Here is an 18,476-nt window from a genome sequence, read left to right on the forward strand (position 1 = left end):
TCTTTTTGAACAACTCTTTAAGCAGTCTGAAAAATCCCAACACTTTAAACGGTGACTCAAGCTAATTTATGGTTCTTGGCGTTCAACTGCGTGTTACCAAGGTAAACAGCAATTGGAACAGCAAAAAAAAAAAAAAAAAGTCATCTAAACAAGTAGGGTGTGTTTTGAAAAGTAACAGATAATTAGAAACCTAAGTGTTTTCTCTCCCCCATATATAACAAAGTACATATACTCAGAGGATGAAGAAACTTCTTTCTGATGGAAATAAGCCCATATATTTCTCTCCAACCCCCCCATCCCAACTGTCCCTTGTTTTATGGAGTTTGCTGCCTTCCTGTAACAAACAAATGAAAGTAAACTTTTTTTAGTTGCTTATGTAAACAAGCAAAGAAAGGACTACATTTTTAGTGGAACTACACCTACATCTTGTCTTATGTATGATTAAGTCAACAGACATCCTATTCTACCAAACTGGCCCTCCCCCCCAAAAAAAATCATTTGCCAGTTTCCCTTTCCTTTAAAAGGAAATAGTGAGGGGACTTCCCTGGCAGTCCAGTGGTTAAGACTTCGCCTTCTAATGCAGGGGTTGTGGGTTTGATCCCTGGTGGGGGAGCTAAGATCCCACACACACACAAAAAACCCCAAACATAAAACAGAAGCAATATTGTAACAAATTCAATAAAGACTTAAAAAAATAAAAAAGGTCCACATTAAAGAAAAAAATCTTTAAAAATAAATAAATAAAAGGGAATAATGAAAATTAAATTCCATTTCCTCAGCAAAGTCTCAGGCAATAAAGTAGAAAGCTTCTATTTATTTACACTAACTAAATTACAGAAATATGTTTATTAGCAGGGTGTGAATCTGGGCCTCGAAGGCTGTCACCTACCACCCTGTCTGGGGTGTCGGGGAGAAGCTGGTACTGGGATCACCAGACCTGGGATTTGAATCTACACCCTTAGCAGCAGCGGTGTGATCTCTGGAGCCTGACATTCTTCACGATGGATGAACCACCTTTCCTCGATGGGCTCTGGCGAGGATTAAGCAAGATGATGGTGATGAAGTGATTAGCATAATAATGCTTAGTACAAGGTAAAGACTCACAAAATGTTATGTTTAAATAGACATCTCCGGCCCCCTCCTAATTTAATTTTTCTCCATAGCATTCATCATTAACCAATATAAAATGTACCATACGTATTTACGTTGGTTTTGTCGGGGAGGGCTCCATCGCCCCACTAGGGTGTAAGCTCTGTTAGGCTATGTTTTGCTCGCAGTGGTGTCCTTGGAACAGGGCCTGTGTCACATAGCAGGTGCCCAATAAACATACGTGGAATGAATGCTCATCCTGTAAGCTTACAACAGAGACGCCATACCCATGTTATTGGGACAAGGTGTTGTCCAAAGGCTAAGTTAGAATCCCCCTGGGCTGTGCCCTTCTGCTATAAAATCACACCAGAGAGCAATCACTTAACACTGAAGGGGGGCAGTGAATAAAAACAGCCAAGTCAAAGATAATGGCTTCGAGGGGAGGTGGAAGAAGGCAGATGGGTCAGCTGGGGTCAGGGGATAATATAAGATTTTCCCTCCCACTTTGTTTTCCAGTCACAGGCTCCAGTTTCCTTGACACATCTAATGAAAATGTCACATAAAAATTAAAACCAAATGAAAATCAAAGAAAGCTGGCCAGCTACTAAAATCTTGTTAGAATTCCTCAAAAGTTATATCCCTATTGTGTTCGTCCAGAATAATTCCCTTACGGTAATATTTTTTAAATTGAAAACCAAAGCTATTAGGCAGGCTGTGTACTGTACATAACCTGAGAAAACGTATCAGTGCAAATGATCACTTTAGTCTTCTTAGCAGACCGGAGAATAAAAATGGTTTTACTCAAAATTCCAAGCACACTCTCCTTAGGAGAGGAGCAGTAATAGATATATCACTCAAGGATGAGGCTTGTCTGATGGGAGATGGCGCCCCTTCCCGTCGGGCCCCCGTGGAAGTGGACCGCGGTGTGAGCTCTCTTCCAAGACCCGGCCCTCTATCAGACAAGGGCCACAGACACCTGGGGTGTACACGAGGCTGGGGCTTCCATCCAATCAAATGCAGGAAAATCTGTATCGAATTCCATCTTAATGAATCCTGGAGAGTGTTGCCCAGATTCCCAGGTACCTTGATTTTAATACAAAAAAAATATCCCTGGGTGTCAGGAGGTTCAGTTCACTGGATAATACATTTCCTACCCTCTGCCTCGGTTCTTATGCAGGAAAAACATTCATTAGGGCAGAAGATTCTGCAGCAGCAGATATTCTGGCTGGAATAGATTCCCACCTTGAAGCCGGCTTTACCATCGGCATGTGTGGGGAGCAGCTGGGCCGAAATGCTGCCTGGGCCACAGGCTGCCCCTCGGGAGTGGAGTCAGGGGGTCTCTCTCCCCCCGCCCCCCGCTAACCAGCCCCTCCCCACATCCCCAGCTGTCTCGCGTGTTCCTCCCAGGTGAGCAGCGGCTCATCATTATCTTTTAAAATTCAGTTCTCTGCCCCTCGTTTCAAAATCCCAGCCCAAACTGCACGACTCGAGCTCCCAGTTTCCCGCTTCAGCCACGACTAGCTGGGTTACAAAGTAAGAAAACGATGCCCATTACCAGACCACGGAAAACAAACGGCGTGATTACGTATAGCAACACCCAACAGGTCCGCTGCTCTTATTAATAAAACCTCATGATTCCCTTGCTAGTCTTTTCTTTAAAATAACATTTTAAGCGCTGCTCAGGGCCACAAGCATAAAGGACAGACAGGAAGAAGAGGAACTTGAGGGTAACTGGAAGAGAGAAGAAGAAAGGCAGAAACAGGCACATGATGATTTTAGCACATCGGGGTGGTGCATCATGATTTTATCTGGGAGGCAGCAGATTAGTTCCAGAAATATTTATTTAGCACCGATTTTGTCCCAGGGGCTAACGACACAAAGGTAAAGCAAAAGCTCTTGCCGTTGAGCTGTCTGTGGGCAGCGCAATGGATCACTTCAACAGAATTTGGTAAACGTGGTGGGAAAGTCAACTGACGGTGGTGATGGCGACGAGGACGATGAAGTACAAGATGCCAGGACGCTCACGGGAGACACTGGCCATGGCCGGTGACGGCGGGATGGACTCTAGAAGGAAAATGACCCACTGGCATCCACCTCAGTGTCCAATAGATAGGCTTTATCACCAGCCCAGTTTTACGTGGCTGTTAGGGAAACCCCCAGGGCCACCTCTAAACCAGGGCTTGGCAAACTCTAGCCCCCGGGCCAAATTCAGCCGGCCGTTTCTGTAAAGTTCTGCTGGAACACAGCCATGGCCATTTGTTTTCTCTCTTCCGTGACTGCTTTCTCGTTACAATCTCGGAGTTAAATAGCTGTGACAGAGGCCGTGTGGCCTACACAGATTCAAGTATTCACTCTCTGACCTTCTGCAGAGAAAGCGTGCTGACCCCTGTCCCCGGCCACCCTTTTATTCTCCAGTGGCTCTCAGGACCTCATCGACTTAGTACACTCTCCTTCCCCTTAGTTTTGTACACCACCAAGCTCTTACCTTAATGTCACCAAAACTCATGAAAAGAGAAACATATTCTGCATTAAGAAGAAGTATCATTACAAAGAGGAAAATTCAAAACAACCTCCCAACCCATCAAAACAAAACAAGTGGATATCGTTCCAGGGCTGAATTCATAACACGATGAAGTTTAGAGAGCTGAGATTTAATTATCTGAACGTGAACGTGGCAGCCTGTAAGGAGAGGAGTCCTTGGGTCTTAGAGCTCTTGCAAACCCCAGCCAGTACCGTTCCCAGGAGCTCACCTTTGACATCATTAAAGCTTGCTTCTGAAAACCCTTCACTCAGGTCAATCAAGGTCCCCTCGGACTTGCACCGCGGGAGGCCGCTGGAGTTGGCAGCTCGGATGCGCTGAGCTGCCATCTTGAAACTCTCTTGCCGGGTGAATGGCTAAGGTTTCATATTTCCCCTCCAGTTATTCCAGCAATTGCTGAAGCTTCTGTCTCAGGCAACCATGCTGCGCTACGGCGTCAGCTCTGCAATGTGCTTCTTCCTGTGAGCAGGGGAAGAAGAAAGGAATTGCCCTTGAGCAAGTGAAACACGGTTAAAGGGCAAACTGATGGCAAGTGGGAATCCTCTTTCTTCCAGAGGCCGTGTCACTTTTCCTGGTGCAAGGCAGCAGAGCAGGGCTCACTCCCCGGATTCTATGCCCACTTTATGCCCGTCTCATCTGTTCTCTTGCTGCACACAGCCCCAGCAGTGTTCCCTACCCTGCTGTTTGCCCTCCCTCTTCCTGGGGCACAATGAGGCTTGTGAGATCTGCGTGAGCACCTGGCCGGCCCGTTCATTTTACAGTCAAAGAGGAGGACAAAACAGGATCTGTCCACACCGTGAGTTCCAGGGTGCAGGGAAGGGGAAATAAATCTCCTTCTGCCCAGAAAGTGGCTGGTCCCATCGTAGGAACAGCCACCGCTGTGATTCCAGCCCTGGGCAAGCAGCACTCGGCATCACTGCCGTGGGTCTGAGGGGACGGCTCCCTGCCCACACGCTCCCTAAATCCTCCCTGGACCCCCAAATACACAAACACAAATAAGACACACGTGGCCGCTTGTGGATATAAGGTGTTCTTGTGTGACTTCTGCAGACGAAACGTGGTATATTCACTGGATCACTGTGCTGTTACCAAGTCAGCAAAGGAAATGTTTGTGGGAAAGAACACAGATTCTCTCCTAAGGCCTCGGTTTCTCTGGGAAAGGGGCACCCAGGCGTGTGGCGGGTTCTGGAGGTGAACAAGGTGACTGGTTCCAAGCAGACCTCTCACCAGGGCCAACGGACAGGAAAGGACCTGCCAGGAGCCAATTTCAGAGCAGGGAATTTCACATGCTCTCCCAGAGCGGACCTGGGCAGACAACGCTCCAGCTGGCCACAGCTGGCCACAGCTGGGCCACAGCACTCGGAGCTGAGGGCTACCCGAGGGCAGGTGAATTTCACCCCAGTATGGCTGGGTTCATGTAACCTGTCCTCAGGTCCCTTGTTCTTTGACTGCTGTCCGCAGGCAGCTGGAAATCTGTCTTCTGACACAGGTGGGTGGCCCTACTCATGCGAGGGACCTGGGGGCCCAGCGCCACCCTCCGCAGCTTCTGCAGTGGGGATGACATAGCCCGGCCCCAGGCTCTGCGTGCAGTAAGCATGCAGCCAGCAGACCGAGTTTGCGTCCACACTCTATGGCTCCCAGGGATGACCCTGAGTTAAACAGCTTACACAAGATTCATTTTCACCTTTGTAACATGGGGTAGTAATAGCACTGTTCTGATTTGATTTGCGTGAAGGAGAAAAAGGGAACCCAGGCAAGGCGCTGAGAACAAGGGGCAGGGCTCAGTGACTACTGAACCCCGCCTGCCTCGGCCAACACAGGCGGGCATCAGCAGCCCCAGTCCTGGCTCTGAGTGACCCGCTGGCAGTGGCTCTAGGGTGGATTCCAGGTCATCCCGAGGCCAGAGAAGGCCGCATTCCTGCACCTGAACACCCTGGAGAGAAGACCTGGGTTATGGGCTGAACGCGTCCCCCTCCAAATTCATCTGTTGACGCTCTAACACCCAATGTGGTTATATTTGGAGGAGAGGTCTTTGCCGGGGGGCGGGGAGGGATGAGGTTCGATGAGGTGGGTGGAATCAGGGCTCTTACAGGAGGAGGCACCAGAGAGCTCACTTCTCTCTCTGCTGTCTGCCAGGTGAGGACACAGCAAGAAGGCAGCCGTCTGCAAGCCAGGAATCGGGCCCTCACCCAAGATCCAAATCAGCACCTTGGTCCTGGGCTTCGCAAACTCCAGAAATGTGAGGAAATAAATTTCCATTGTGCAAGCCCCCCATCCTACGGCATTTTGTAAAAGCAGCCCTAGCTGACTCATACAGTGTGTGAGGAGGGCAGAAGGGGAAAGCAAGGGCCCTGGCATCCTCAGGGCAAGGGGGCCTAGACACACATGCACAGGAGGCAGGACAGCAGTGGCTGCCTCTCTGGGGAGGGAGCAAAGGGGGGCCTGGGGGTGACGCGTCCCTTAAAAACATGCCCAACCCGCGCCCAGACCGCCGTCCCTCCCACCCACCTCCCATCCTGGAGTTCCCCAGTCCATCCGGAACACCCCCCTGCAAAACACACACACACACACACACACACACACACACACACACACACACACACACACACACACACACACACACACACACACACACACACACACACACACACACACACACACTTCTATTTGTGACTCATACATCAGCACTCACAAACATGCCAGTTATTTGAAGGAAGGGGTGAAGCACCTGGATGGTTTCCCCAGTTGAGTGGGATCCCAGATTACTTCCATGCCTGCCCTGTGAGGTTACAACGGATGTGACCATGCGCTTGGACTCCCTTTCCCGCCCCCGGGCTCCTCTCCGCAGAGAACCCTGCACGGAGCTGGGCCTCCAGGAGAGGACAGCACTGACCCAGCTGGAGGCACGAGGCAGCTGGGGCCAGGAAGTGCTGCCGGGCTTTGTCTCCCGGTCCCCACGCAGTTCGCATGGCTCCTCCCCACCCAGAGTCCACCCTCCAGCCGGGGACACCGGCCCCCCCCCGCCCATCAGTCGCGGTGGCCGCACGGCTCTGTCCGCACAGGCTGTGTCGGAGCTGGACCAGGGGTCTGGTCACCGGGCTGGCACGGCTCTGCCCCGACCAGGCAACCTGTGGCCGCGTGTGGAGCCATTTACTGAGACGAGAGAACGTGAAAATACTTCGGATCCAAAAGATGAAGCCTTGTTTCCTGATGGGAATCAACGCAGAGGATAAAATGGGATTTGTGGGTGGGCGGGTGAGGGAGGAGAGCCTTATGATGGTTCTGAGCCCGCAGCCTGCGTGTGACGGGTGGGCTGTCACATTAATGACAATTCCTACCTGAGACTCTGGGTCTGACTGGGCCTCTTAGGAAGCGGCAGCCAGACACAGGGGAAGGAGCTGGGAGGCAGTGGTTATGGCCAGGGGATGCGGTTAGCTGCGGGATCTGACGGCTCCGCCAGGCCAGGCTGCTCCCGGGACTGAGAGGCACGTCCAGAGAGGGGACCGCCCTTCCTGCTCCACGTCCTCCAGGGCCCCCACCCCACAGGCTCCTGCTCAGGACACGGGGACCCCAGCAGCGGTGCGCGTCAGGACAAAGGACGCCAGGGCTCTCCCAGGGCAGTGCATCCTGACCACGCTTCGAGAGATCGAGAGATCGGAGTGAAAGAGGCGCCGGCCCTGCCCCCCACCGCCCTTGGGAGTATTACCGCGTCCCACTCACTGCAGGGGTGGGGAGCATCTAGTGGAGGGTTTTAAAAGAAGCCGAGATGGGCACAATCTCGAGGCCTTACTGCACAGCCCTGCTCCCAAAGACCCCAAGGCCTGCTGTACCAGCGAGGCTCCGCAGAACCGGGCCAGCTGCCCAGAGGAGGTGAGGTGCCCCTGGCTTCTAAGCGGGGTGGGCGGGGGGAATAGCCAGGCAGAGCAGGGCACGCAGGCCTGGAGGACACGGCGGGCTGAGCACTGCGGAAGCTGGAGCGCAGGGGCCAGAACGTGACGGCCAAGGGTCTAGCCTCGGCCCTGGACGCTACGGGAAGCCACAGAAGGCTTCTGATCGAGAGACTTTGGCTGCTGATGACATAAACGCAAGCAGCAATGCCGTTTTGTCTTTGAAAACTACTGGCACAGTTTAGGAGAAGCCGCTGAGAGAGCTGGTGGAGGGGAGCGACACAGGTGGACGTGGCAACGGAGAGAGGACATCCAGACGAGCCCCAGCCCGCCTCAAAGCCCCGCACAGACGGCCACGTCCTCAACAGAGGGGCTGGTTGAAGTCCGGATGGGGCGGATTTTACCCAGGGCTGGAAGCCTGAGAGCCGAGAACTCAGCTGAGGCCCCTACAGGACACTGAGACAGCTTGCCAAGGGCGGCCAAGAAAAGCGGAAATTAACATTTAAGAGCGATCAGATTCCTGCCGCCCCTGCCAAGAAGGCAGGAGGGCCAGGGGAGAGGCCGGGAGAGGGGCGGAAAGCAGGGCCTCAGGGCTGGGCAGGGAGAACAGAGCACAGACCACCACTGGGACTCTGGGAGACAGATCCTTGTTCTTGTTTGGTCATTGATGGGGGACACAGTGATTACCCTGAGCCACTGTGTGTTAGCAGCTGCATAGAGATGTGCAGTCCTTTTAAAACACAGATACACGCACTGAGCTTGCCATTCAAGGAAGCTGGAAGCCAGTGTAACTGCGCGGCCCTGACAATGTCGCCACTTCCCAGCCAGGGACTGAAGTCTGAGTCTGATTCCCGGACCACCAGAAGCCTTGTTCACAGGAGCTTCAGTGCGCTCATTCACTCTCTCTTCCGCGGGACCAGGACCCTTTTGTCCCGTGATGTTCAATGCCCCGTGGACAGCCCAGAATGGCAGCTTTTCCCAGGGGCAGGCGGAGACCGTCCTTGGACCCAGTCCTGACGTCCACCAATACATTCGCAGAGTGCAGACACCAACCTTCGCCTCGAGCATGTTATTTGACAGCAGAGACAGACAGGCAGGCAGCCTGGCTGGGCCACGCCTGGGGGGCTCGCCCCTCCTGGCACCCTCAGGGTGAGGGCTCAGGGCTGAGGCTCTGTGTCTCCACCTCCTCCGGACCCCGGCGTGGAGAGACCCCTGGAGGGACCCGCCTGCCCGGAGGCGCAGCTACTAGATTCTGTCAGCTTCCCGCCCTGCTTAACAGAGCTCACACCTTTGCGGCTGCCCGTGGTCGTCAGATCCCTGAATACTCCCTCCCTGGTGCAATCCATATGTGACCTTAATTTTCTCAAAGGTCCCTCCTGCAGCTCAAAACCCTCCAGGTGTGACTTGCTTTTAAAGGTGGACTTCCCGCCCTGGCACTCGGAGCCCTCCACTGCTAGGCTCACCTGGGCACCCAGGTTTATCACTTACCTCCACCCCCATGCGAACCAGGGACACACTTCTCAAGCATGCGTGTCTCACCTTGGAGCTCGCTGCCCTCACTTGTGGCACCAGGAACACCGCCTTCTCTCTCCCCACCCTCTTTCTGCTCCACCCTCCTCCCCACAGCCCTGCAAGCTCCCGGTTGACTCGATGTGCTGACCTCAGCTCTGTAGCCAGTATCCTGGAGCCTCAAATTCAAGTGGCCCAAGTTCAAGGCCACGCCACTTGAGTTAATCCCTGCTTTATTAGAAAATAATGTGGGAAACTGAGTTATTTGTAGTGAGGTGGATGGACCTAGAGTCTGTCATACAGAGTGAAGTCAGAAAGAGAAAAACAAATACCATATGCTAACACATATGTATGGAATCTAAAAAAAAAATGGTTCTGAAGAACCTAGGGGCAGGGCAGGAATAAAGTCACAGATGTAGAGAATGGACTTGAGGACACGGGGAGGGGGAAGGGGAAGCTGGGACGAAGTGAGAGAGTGGCATGGACATTGTATACACTACCAGATATAAAATAGATAGCTAGTGGGAAGCAGCCGCATAGCACAGGGAGATCAGCAAGGTGCTTTGTGACCACCTAGAGGGGTGGGATAGGGAGGGTGGGAGGGAGAACCAAGAGGGAGGGGATATGGGAATATATGTATATGTATATGTATAGCTGACTCACTTTGTTATATAGCAGCAACTAACACACCATTGTAAAGCAATTATACTCCAATAAAGATGTTAAAAAAAAAAAAAAAAAGAAAAGAACGTGGGGGTAGATGACCTGATGGTCTGATCTGCTTTATAATGAGCTCACAAAGGTTCACTAACACTGCATTTTACTGTATGTTATACTACTAGTATATATTACTATACGCTATGCTATTTTTTCTATTTTTTAACCATTTCTCTATTTTCTTATTTAATTTTTATTATTATTACTTTCATTATTAATTATTTTTACCATTTTCTTATTTATGTACATATTTCAAAATGTCAACAAAACATTTTTTAAAATTAGGAAAATAATACTAGGAAAACTTCATCACCTGCCTTTCCAAGAGGGATGTGTCAGGAATGAAGGTGTGTGTGTGTCTGTGTGTGTCTTCTTTTGACTGGGAAAAACTCTAAGGAGCCCTAAATCCAAATGCCCAGGCGGTCTGAGCCCCCTCACAGCACAGGTGGACGTGTCTGGGTTCCCACTTAACTGACAAGTGACCTTGTGAATCCGCCAGATTCAATCACCGAGGGCTCCCTTTTAGGACTGATGGGCATCCAGCACCTCCCAGGTCCAAACCCAACTTGGGGTTTGCCCCAAACCTCCTCCCCAACTTCACCATCTCAGCCAACGGGTGATGGGCTCACTCAGCCAGCCCCAAAGCCCATGTCCCTCCCCAGCGGCCCCTCCCTTACTCCCCCCTCTCCGTGGAGGGCATGCACTGCGTGTGTGCACGCCACCCCAGGCAGCTCCGGCTGAGCTCCCCTCAGCACCTCCACGCCACTGTCACCTCTCAACTCACTAATCAGCTCCCTTCCACCAGGTCTAACGCGTCCAGCTCTGCCCTCCCACAGTCCACCCGTCAATGAGCAGCCAGGACTTTACAAAAGTCAGTCGGGACCCTGTTCAAAACCCTCCAAAGCTCCTTAGGTCTTCGTGCTTACAATGCCCTCAAGGCCAGCATCCTGGGTCCTGCTGGCTCATTGGTCCTGTTTCTTGAAGTTCTCTCCCTCCCACTGCATGGCCTTTGCACATGCTGTTCCTGCGTCCTGGGAGGCCCCTGCCTATTATTCGCCAGACTGGATCCCTCACTGCTTTCAGGTGTCTGCAATAGAAGCATCCCTCAGCCCACCCTCTTCCCCTACTTTCCTTTTTAACACTAGACATATCCTGTGCTCTTCGCTTTCTAGCCTGATTTCTTCAAGAGAACGTAAGCTCTCCGAGGCCACGGGACTCAGCCTGTTTCCTCGCTCCCTGGGTTGTGATAGGCCTGTACAGAGCAGGCGCTCAAATATGAATGAGCAAATGAACTCCATTTAAATAAAGAATACAGCTTTGGAGCTATCTGGTAGGTATCCCTGGGATAATCTCCTTGAAAGAGCCCAAATCCCCCCGAAGTGTCAAATGTCCCCCCAGATGGCTGATGTGACTTAATTATACTCAGCAGGCTAAATTTAGGAATCTTATTCTCTTTTGGAAATCCAAGTTATACATTTCTAAAACACTGATGGGTTAGCTGGGTGGGCACCTGGGATGTACCTGGGCAGCTTGGCCTACAAGTTTGGCCACCCTCCACTAGGGTCTGGACGTCACCCACGGGCCCCAGGAGCCACCACCTCTCGGGTACAGCCTGCAGCTGCACGCACTCCTGGTCAGGGCGGCCGGCACTGGACCTCAGGACATCTCAGAAGGGTAGGCTGTGGCAGCCACTGCATCCCCCACCCCCGGAACCACGCCTCAACTTGGGAAGCCTCCCGCTACCCCCTTCACCTCCACGTGGTAGAGGTCAGGTCTAAGAAGTCAGGAAGGGACATTAAAGCTTACTAATGTCTGAGCCACAGCTAATGAGGTTTTCTTATCTTTAGTATAAAGGCCAATTCACTTAGAGAGAAAAGAGCCTGCTGCCAGCTCCTCCCTGCTAACTACGGGGCTGGCCTCCGAACAGACGACACCGCTGTACAAGGACAGACTTATCTACAGATTCCAGTGGCAAACTCGCGACCCTGCACACAGCCCCTCAGCTACCCCCGTGGATTTGCCACTCCCCAGATCCTAGAATCCCAGAATATTCTTGTGGGGGCCTGTATGCCAACGTTCTGCCCGAGGAACAATTAAAAAACCAACCAACCAAGAAAAGTAACAGAACACGAGCAGCTGCAGGGTGGAGAACACCCTGGTCAGGACCCCAGCATGTGCACAGCCAAGCGCCAGGTCCTCCGGGTGGTCCAGACCCAGGAAGGTACAGAAGGAAGGCGCTGGGCCTGGACCCCTCCCGCAGGAGGGCATCGGGCATCGAGACTGCCTTGGGCTCCTCCCTGGAGAATTCTGTTGGTGCCTTGTTTAAGATGACTCATTCTCCACATTTGATTTTAATTTCTGGAGTAGGAGTATCATGTTGATTTCATCAGATTTCCTCTGGGTTAAAAAGAAAGCATGAGTTTCGACCCGCTCCGGGCGATGTCAGTCACCAGGCTCTGTGGACAGACACTCCAACCCATCTGTCCCCACCTCACTCTCTCCCCAAGAAAGAACATGTTCCCAAGGATGAACGTAATCCAGAGATACCCTCCCTCCCAAGCTGATCTGCTTCCTGTGAGCAACTGCCCGAAACCCAATGCCCTGGGCTCCCAACCCGACGGGCCGCCGCGGAGAAGCCGACGTGCCCGGTCAGGCTGCAGGGATGGACCAGGGACATCTGGTTTCACACCTCCCCACGTCGAGGAAGATCCCATGAGGAAGGCGAGCCGGTGGTGACCCAGCGGGGTGACAGTGAGCCTGTCTGCGTGCCTGTAGACGTCTACGACATCCTTTTCCCTCCAAAGCAAACTGCCCTGGAGGGAGGCCCATCCCACAGACTCCAAACAGCACCCCGGCTCCCCCCGCCTCCTGATCCTTGACCCGACTAGTCTGGGCAACGGCCCAAGTGGAAAGGCAAAACGTGACTGGTGTCCCCTTTCCAGGCTCTCCTCTCTTGGCAGGGAAAGGCACAGGTTCCGGTTACGAGAGCACAGTCCTACACAGCGAAACTCGAACCTTCCCATCGCGGTGGCAGGACGCTGCCTCCCACCTACAGGAGCCTGATCTCCAGAACCCTCCTGTATCCACCTGGAGCAGAGCCGAAAGCGCCGCCCGGTGGCCTGGAGGAGGGCTGCCTCCTTTGGGGGGAAAGCGCACGGCCCCACCGGAGAGAGGGGACCACAGGGAATCAGCTGGTCGTTCCAGCGTTTGGGATGCATTTCACTTTGGTTCAACAGTGACCTCAATTTACGAGCAGCAGCGCAGCTATCGGAGGCCCCCAGCCGGCCATCTGGGCAGAGCAATGAGGTTCGCGGGCAGAATCGTGGGTCCTGGTCCCTGGGCACCTCCCGAGCAGGGGACCACAGTGCCTGGGTGAGCAGCCCAGCCCACGAGAGCTGCACCTGCTTCTAGGAACAAGGCTCTTGTGTGCAGGCGCTGGGCTGGCAACATGCACACGTTCAAGGCCTTCTCTGTTCACCCAAAGCTGGTGACTCAAGCTCAACACCCCCTCAGGCTCTATGGGGTGCGTGGGAGGGGACCCCGCAGTTGCGGGTGCCCGCTTCTCACTTGCTGCTTTTATGGTGTAAAGTGTGATCGTTGGAGAGAGCTGGCCCAATGACTCGGGGTGTTCTCACCAGCCAGTGACAAAGTAAGAAAATCAGAGCCTGGAGAATCACGGGTTGTGGGTAACGGTCAGGGAGGTGAAGGGGTGGCCAAGCCCCTCTCCACCGCCTCTACGGGGCCTGAGCCTCTTACGCCCTGGCCTCTTGTCTCCAGCCTACTTGATGCCCAGCTGTGAGACTGTGCTTCAGGGTGGGCTGGACCAATCCCATCATCTCCTTGGGTAAAAACAACAATCTCAGACTTCCCTGGTGGCGCAGTGGTTAAGAATCCACCTGCCAATTCAGGGGACACGGTTCGATCCCTGGTCCGGGAAGATCCCACATGCTGCGGAGCAAATAAGCCTGCGAGCCACAACTACTGAGCCCGCGTGCCACAACTACTGAAGCTCACGTGCTTAGAGCCCGTGCTCCGCAACAAGAGAAGCCACTGCAATGAGAAGCGTGCACTGCAACAAAGAGTGGCCCCTGCTCGCCGCAACTAGAGAAAGCCCGCGCACAGCAACGAAGACCCAAAGCAGCCAAAAATAAAATAAAATAAAAAATAAATAAATTAAAACAAAACAACAACAATCTCAGCCTCCTCAGAGGCTCCTACAGTCTGTAGAAGTCAATCCAAACCTGGCTTGTCTTTCCAGACCCTCCTTGCACTAACTCACCCTCCATGTCCGCGTCACACTCTCATTTAAGCACAGCGACTGTTTCTTTCACTCGGCTCCAAACACCCCCCCACCCCAGCCATCCCCCGACCTCAAGCCTCCACCTCTCTCCCCACCCCACTGACTTGAAGACCCAACAGTGCCCCCAGTTTCCGCTACGTTAGGACCTACCCATTTGAGAGGGACCCCCGTCAAACAGTGCCTTTGCCGATGGAATCCTACCTCTTCCCTGAGCTCTCTCGGGACTCATCCGTCATCTTCTCTGGGCACTTACCGCTTGCGTTCTGGGCACCACAGCTGTGATTCTGCACGTGATTTCTTAGTTCCCTAACAACTACCCTCGTCTCTTCGAAAGCCAACTGGATACCTGGCTCCTCTGTAATCCTCCAGCACCAAGCACAGTGCCTGGCCCAGGCTGGTGTGTGGTGCCATGTGTTGAAAGGACAAATGCTCCACCCAAACATTTATTCAGCACCACCGTGCAGCGGGGACCACCAAAGACACAAGTGGATGGAGACCTGGTCTTTTCCCTCAACTGCTGAGCATTTAGTTGGATGACAACGTGTATGAAACTGACCCCAAGAGGAGGGGGAGGGGTGATGTCTCCACCACACCTTGCGGGTCTGCTCAGGACCTTCCGGGCCTGCTCGGGACTTTCCGGGCCTGCACGGACCTTCTGGGCCTGCGTGGGACCGGAAGCCCAGACACCTCGGTTTGCCCAACACACCGTGTGTGCTATGTGGACGCCTTCCACCCACATGTCCTCCTGCCCTATCACCCTGCTGCTGACAATGGCAAGGAGTTCAAAGATGACCCGACACGTGCATGTCAAGTGCTCCCCAAGCACGGGGTTTAGGAGGTCTGGTGGAGTGGGGTCAGCCTCCCCGAGTCACATGGGAAGAGCTGCAGCAGACAGGCTGGGAAGTAAAATCTTGTGATCAGCCCAGACTAGAAAAACTTCCCCACTCTGGTCCCCAGCCAGCGACTAGAAAGAAAAAGCACGATTATCCCTGCAGATGTTACAAAAGACATGAGAAGAGAGGCCCATTCACTTGACCGGCTGGCTGGGGGTAGACTCAGATTCCTGACCCCCGTTTGATGAGTTCAACAAAACTGCAAAACATCAGCAATGGAAAGGCTTGTGGTTTCCAAACATTAACCGCTGATCTACTGTCTTCCTTAAAAAAAAAAAAAAAAAAAAAATCAAATTACTGGGCTTCCCTGGTGGTCCAGTGGTTAAGACTCCGTGCTCCCAATTCAGGGGGCCCGGGTTCGATCCCTGGTCAGGGAACTAGATCCCGCGTGCCACAACTAAGAGCCGGAGCAGCCAAATAAATAAACAAATGAATGAATAAATAAATAAATGTTTTAAAAAATCAAATTATTTAATATTTCTCTTTAAACCAACCTACTTTAACAATGTAAGTTTATTCAAGAAAGTTATTTTAAAGGCAGCTTTCTATAGCATTAAAAAGGAAGCTTCTATCCTTTAAAAAGAAAGGTCTTCCTTAGATATACTGATAAATCTTTTCCAGTATATATTAACTTAAAACCTTTTTTTAAAGTTCATCTTAGCTACCATTCTGGGAAACACAACGTAGCTGGTGCCACTCATTCTACAGGTGAGGAAACTGAGGCTTTTTTGGTTTTTATTGAAAGAGGTTTTCCCTGGGGTTCATTTCTGAGACTCAGATGAAAATGCCAGATTCAGACGAGCTAGCTGGCCTGGGGAGGCAGCTCCTAAGGCTTCATGATGCCCCCAAATCTACTGATGGTTCTCATTAATGATAGACGTGCCACGTCTGAGGCTCAAGTTCAAGTGAAGACCAGGGAGGAGGCAAGAGTTGCAGAGACCAAAGTGGTAATGGGGGTGCGGGGGCGGGTGATGAGCAGGGTGAGAACACTCCCCAGGCAGAGACCAGAGCCACGCCCACCAGATGGCACCACTGAAAACAACCGGCAAACACAGTGAGAGCCTGTCGATGGGCCCCCAGAGCTGGGGAAGAGACGGCTACATGCGGCCCAACTGCTGAGGACCCAGGTGAAGTCAGTGCTCAGCTGACTGGTTCACTGCTGCCTCTCAGCCAGACCCTCCCCCGGATGGAAGAACTGTTTCGGCTTTATCCACCCACTTCGGGTGTTATCCACTGTTAGGGCTTTATCCACCCATTTATCGAGGATCTGGCACCTAGCACAGGAAGCAACCAATGAAACTCATGGAATGAACGAATTTCTTTACAGAAGTTCTACCGTGTCCATGAATTACGAATTGAGATATCCAGGGCAATAATCCCATCACTGATCTATACACTTTATCAATATTTATTAAGGGAAGTAGAGGGGACAGGATTCTTGTTCTGCCTCCCATCCCACTGCCCCTCAAACTATCTGTCCTTAGGAAATCAAAGATGTGGATGAAGTGACATGTACAGCACTGTTTACTGTGATCCAGGAGGGGGTTCTACCTCCAGGACGGGTTACGTAGCTGTTAAAATTTGTTTTCTAATACTCAGCAGAATGGAAAACCCATACAACAGAACGCTGAGAAAAATGAAATCCACAAACTTCACAATAAAACTCATTCCACTTTGTTCTTAGAAATGTATATTTACTAGAAAAAAGAAGAGTAATTTTCACACCAAATGCTGACAGCGACCACGTCCAGGTGTGGCAATCGTATGGATCATTTTGTTCTTTATTTTTCCTAAGTTTTCTACTGCTTGTAATTAAAAAAAAAAAACACACATTTTATAAAAGAAACTTCCATTCTCCTTCCCCAACACCATGATTCCAGCAGGTTCTTTCCAGCCTTGCAAGGCCATTTTCTGAGCGTGTATAACAGTATGCCATCTGTGGGGTTAATTCCAAACACCTTCAAACACTTGACTGAGCGCCTAGAACGATGTATTAATCCCAGTGGATCTAAATCTAGCCTTCCGAATTCCAGCTCCATGACTTGGATCAAGTCGTTTTCCCAATAACTGAAAAAAATGCATTCCTATTCCTCCTGACCTCATGATTCTACTAACTAGGAAACAGAGGATACCTGATTGTGATATTGTGATTTATAGTATATAATATATATATTAAATAAATAAATAAATATATATAAGTCTGTGTTCTATTTCTGACACAGAGCTCCTAAAATCCTGGGGGATTTCTTAAGCAAATAGAGCAGTAAACGTATCTTTTGTTATGTTAATGAGGTGACTTTGGGGCCACCCCCAGGTAACCTAAGGATGGGGGCTTTCAGTCCTGCCCTCTGATTTCTGTGGAGGGGCGAGAGGCTGCACAGTCGCATAAATTACAGATGGCCAATGATTTAATCAATCATGTCTGTATAATGAGCCCCCGGTAAAAGCCCAAGGCTGGAGTTCTGAACGCTTCTGGGCTGGTGAACACACGGAGATTTGGGGAGGGGATGCTAGGAGAGGGCGTGGAAGCTCCGTGCTCTTTCTCGATACCTTGCCTTCCGTGTCTCTCCCATCTGGCTGTTCCAGAGTTATATCCTGTTATACTAAACCTGTAATCTAATTAGTAAAATGTTTGACCTCTGTGAGCGGCTCTAGCAAATTAATCAAACCCAAGGAGGGAGGGTCATGGCAAGCTCCAATCTATAGCCAGTTGGTCAGAAGCACAGGTGACAACCTGGACTTGTCATGTGCGTCTGAAGTGGGGAGGTGGGGGGCAGTCTTGTGGGACTGAGCCCTCAACCTGTGGGACCAGACTTCATTCATCTCCAGGTAGACAGTGTCCAAATTGAGCTGACCGGCTGGACACCCAGCCAGTGCCTGAGAATTGGCAGCGGCTTTTGGCGGGAGAAAGCCCTTGGCAGGAAAGAGCTCTCTGCAGGAGGCCCCTCTGTCCCGTCATTAACCTTAAACCAGATGCCCCCATGCGCTACTCACCTCTGGCCCTAGCACACCTTTCAAATCTTTTGATCACGAAATACTCTGCCTAACCTGTTGGTTCTTTCCGTAGATGGAAGAAGTAGAAACGAAGAATAAGTAATTAACAGATGACGAGATCTCTTCTCTAGCTCCCCCTTCAGTAATTTCACCAACAAACTGTGAACAAAATAGTATCTAAAGAAAGATCACGAGGAGTTGACAAGCCTGTACACAAGCCTGCACGCAAGCCTGCACACAGTGGGGGATGGCCACAGTGCTGACCCCCCTACCTCACTGATTAACTGAGATGACTTCCCTGTTTCCCTTCAAAAGCTTTCATGGCTAAGCAGAATCTCTGGAGGTGGTTTTTGGGGGACGCTGAGTCCACCATCTCCCCAGATTGCCGGCATTCCGATTAAGGGCATCTTTCCTTTCTACCAACACTTGCGAGCACTGATTTTGCATGCAGCGAGCAGCGGGACCTGATTCAATAGCAGAATCATTCCTGATGGAAAGTCATCACCAAAGCTCCGACCAGCGGGGCTTGAGGCGGGGGAGCACCCTGA

At 51.7% G+C, this 18,476-nt stretch overlaps 1 protein-coding gene across 4 annotated transcripts in view; it reads right to left on the reverse strand.

Moving 5' to 3' along the window:
• The window catches only part of SH3BP4 (SH3 domain binding protein 4), a 91,209-nt gene that overhangs the window by 16,081 nt on the left and 56,652 nt on the right, over positions 1-18,476 (reverse strand). For all 4 annotated transcript variants that reach the window (XM_068544183.1, XM_068544184.1, XM_068544185.1 and 1 more), the window contains one exon: positions 3,840-4,087. In XM_068544183.1, coding sequence (XP_068400284.1) covers positions 3,840-3,957 — 118 coding nt within the window. In that variant the 5' untranslated portion in view covers positions 3,958-4,087. The remainder of the gene's footprint in view (positions 1-3,839; positions 4,088-18,476) is intronic.

This window comes from Eschrichtius robustus, chromosome 5 (assembly GCF_028021215.1).
Source record: "Eschrichtius robustus isolate mEscRob2 chromosome 5, mEscRob2.pri, whole genome shotgun sequence".
Classification (NCBI taxonomy): Eukaryota; Metazoa; Chordata; class Mammalia; order Artiodactyla; family Eschrichtiidae; genus Eschrichtius; species Eschrichtius robustus.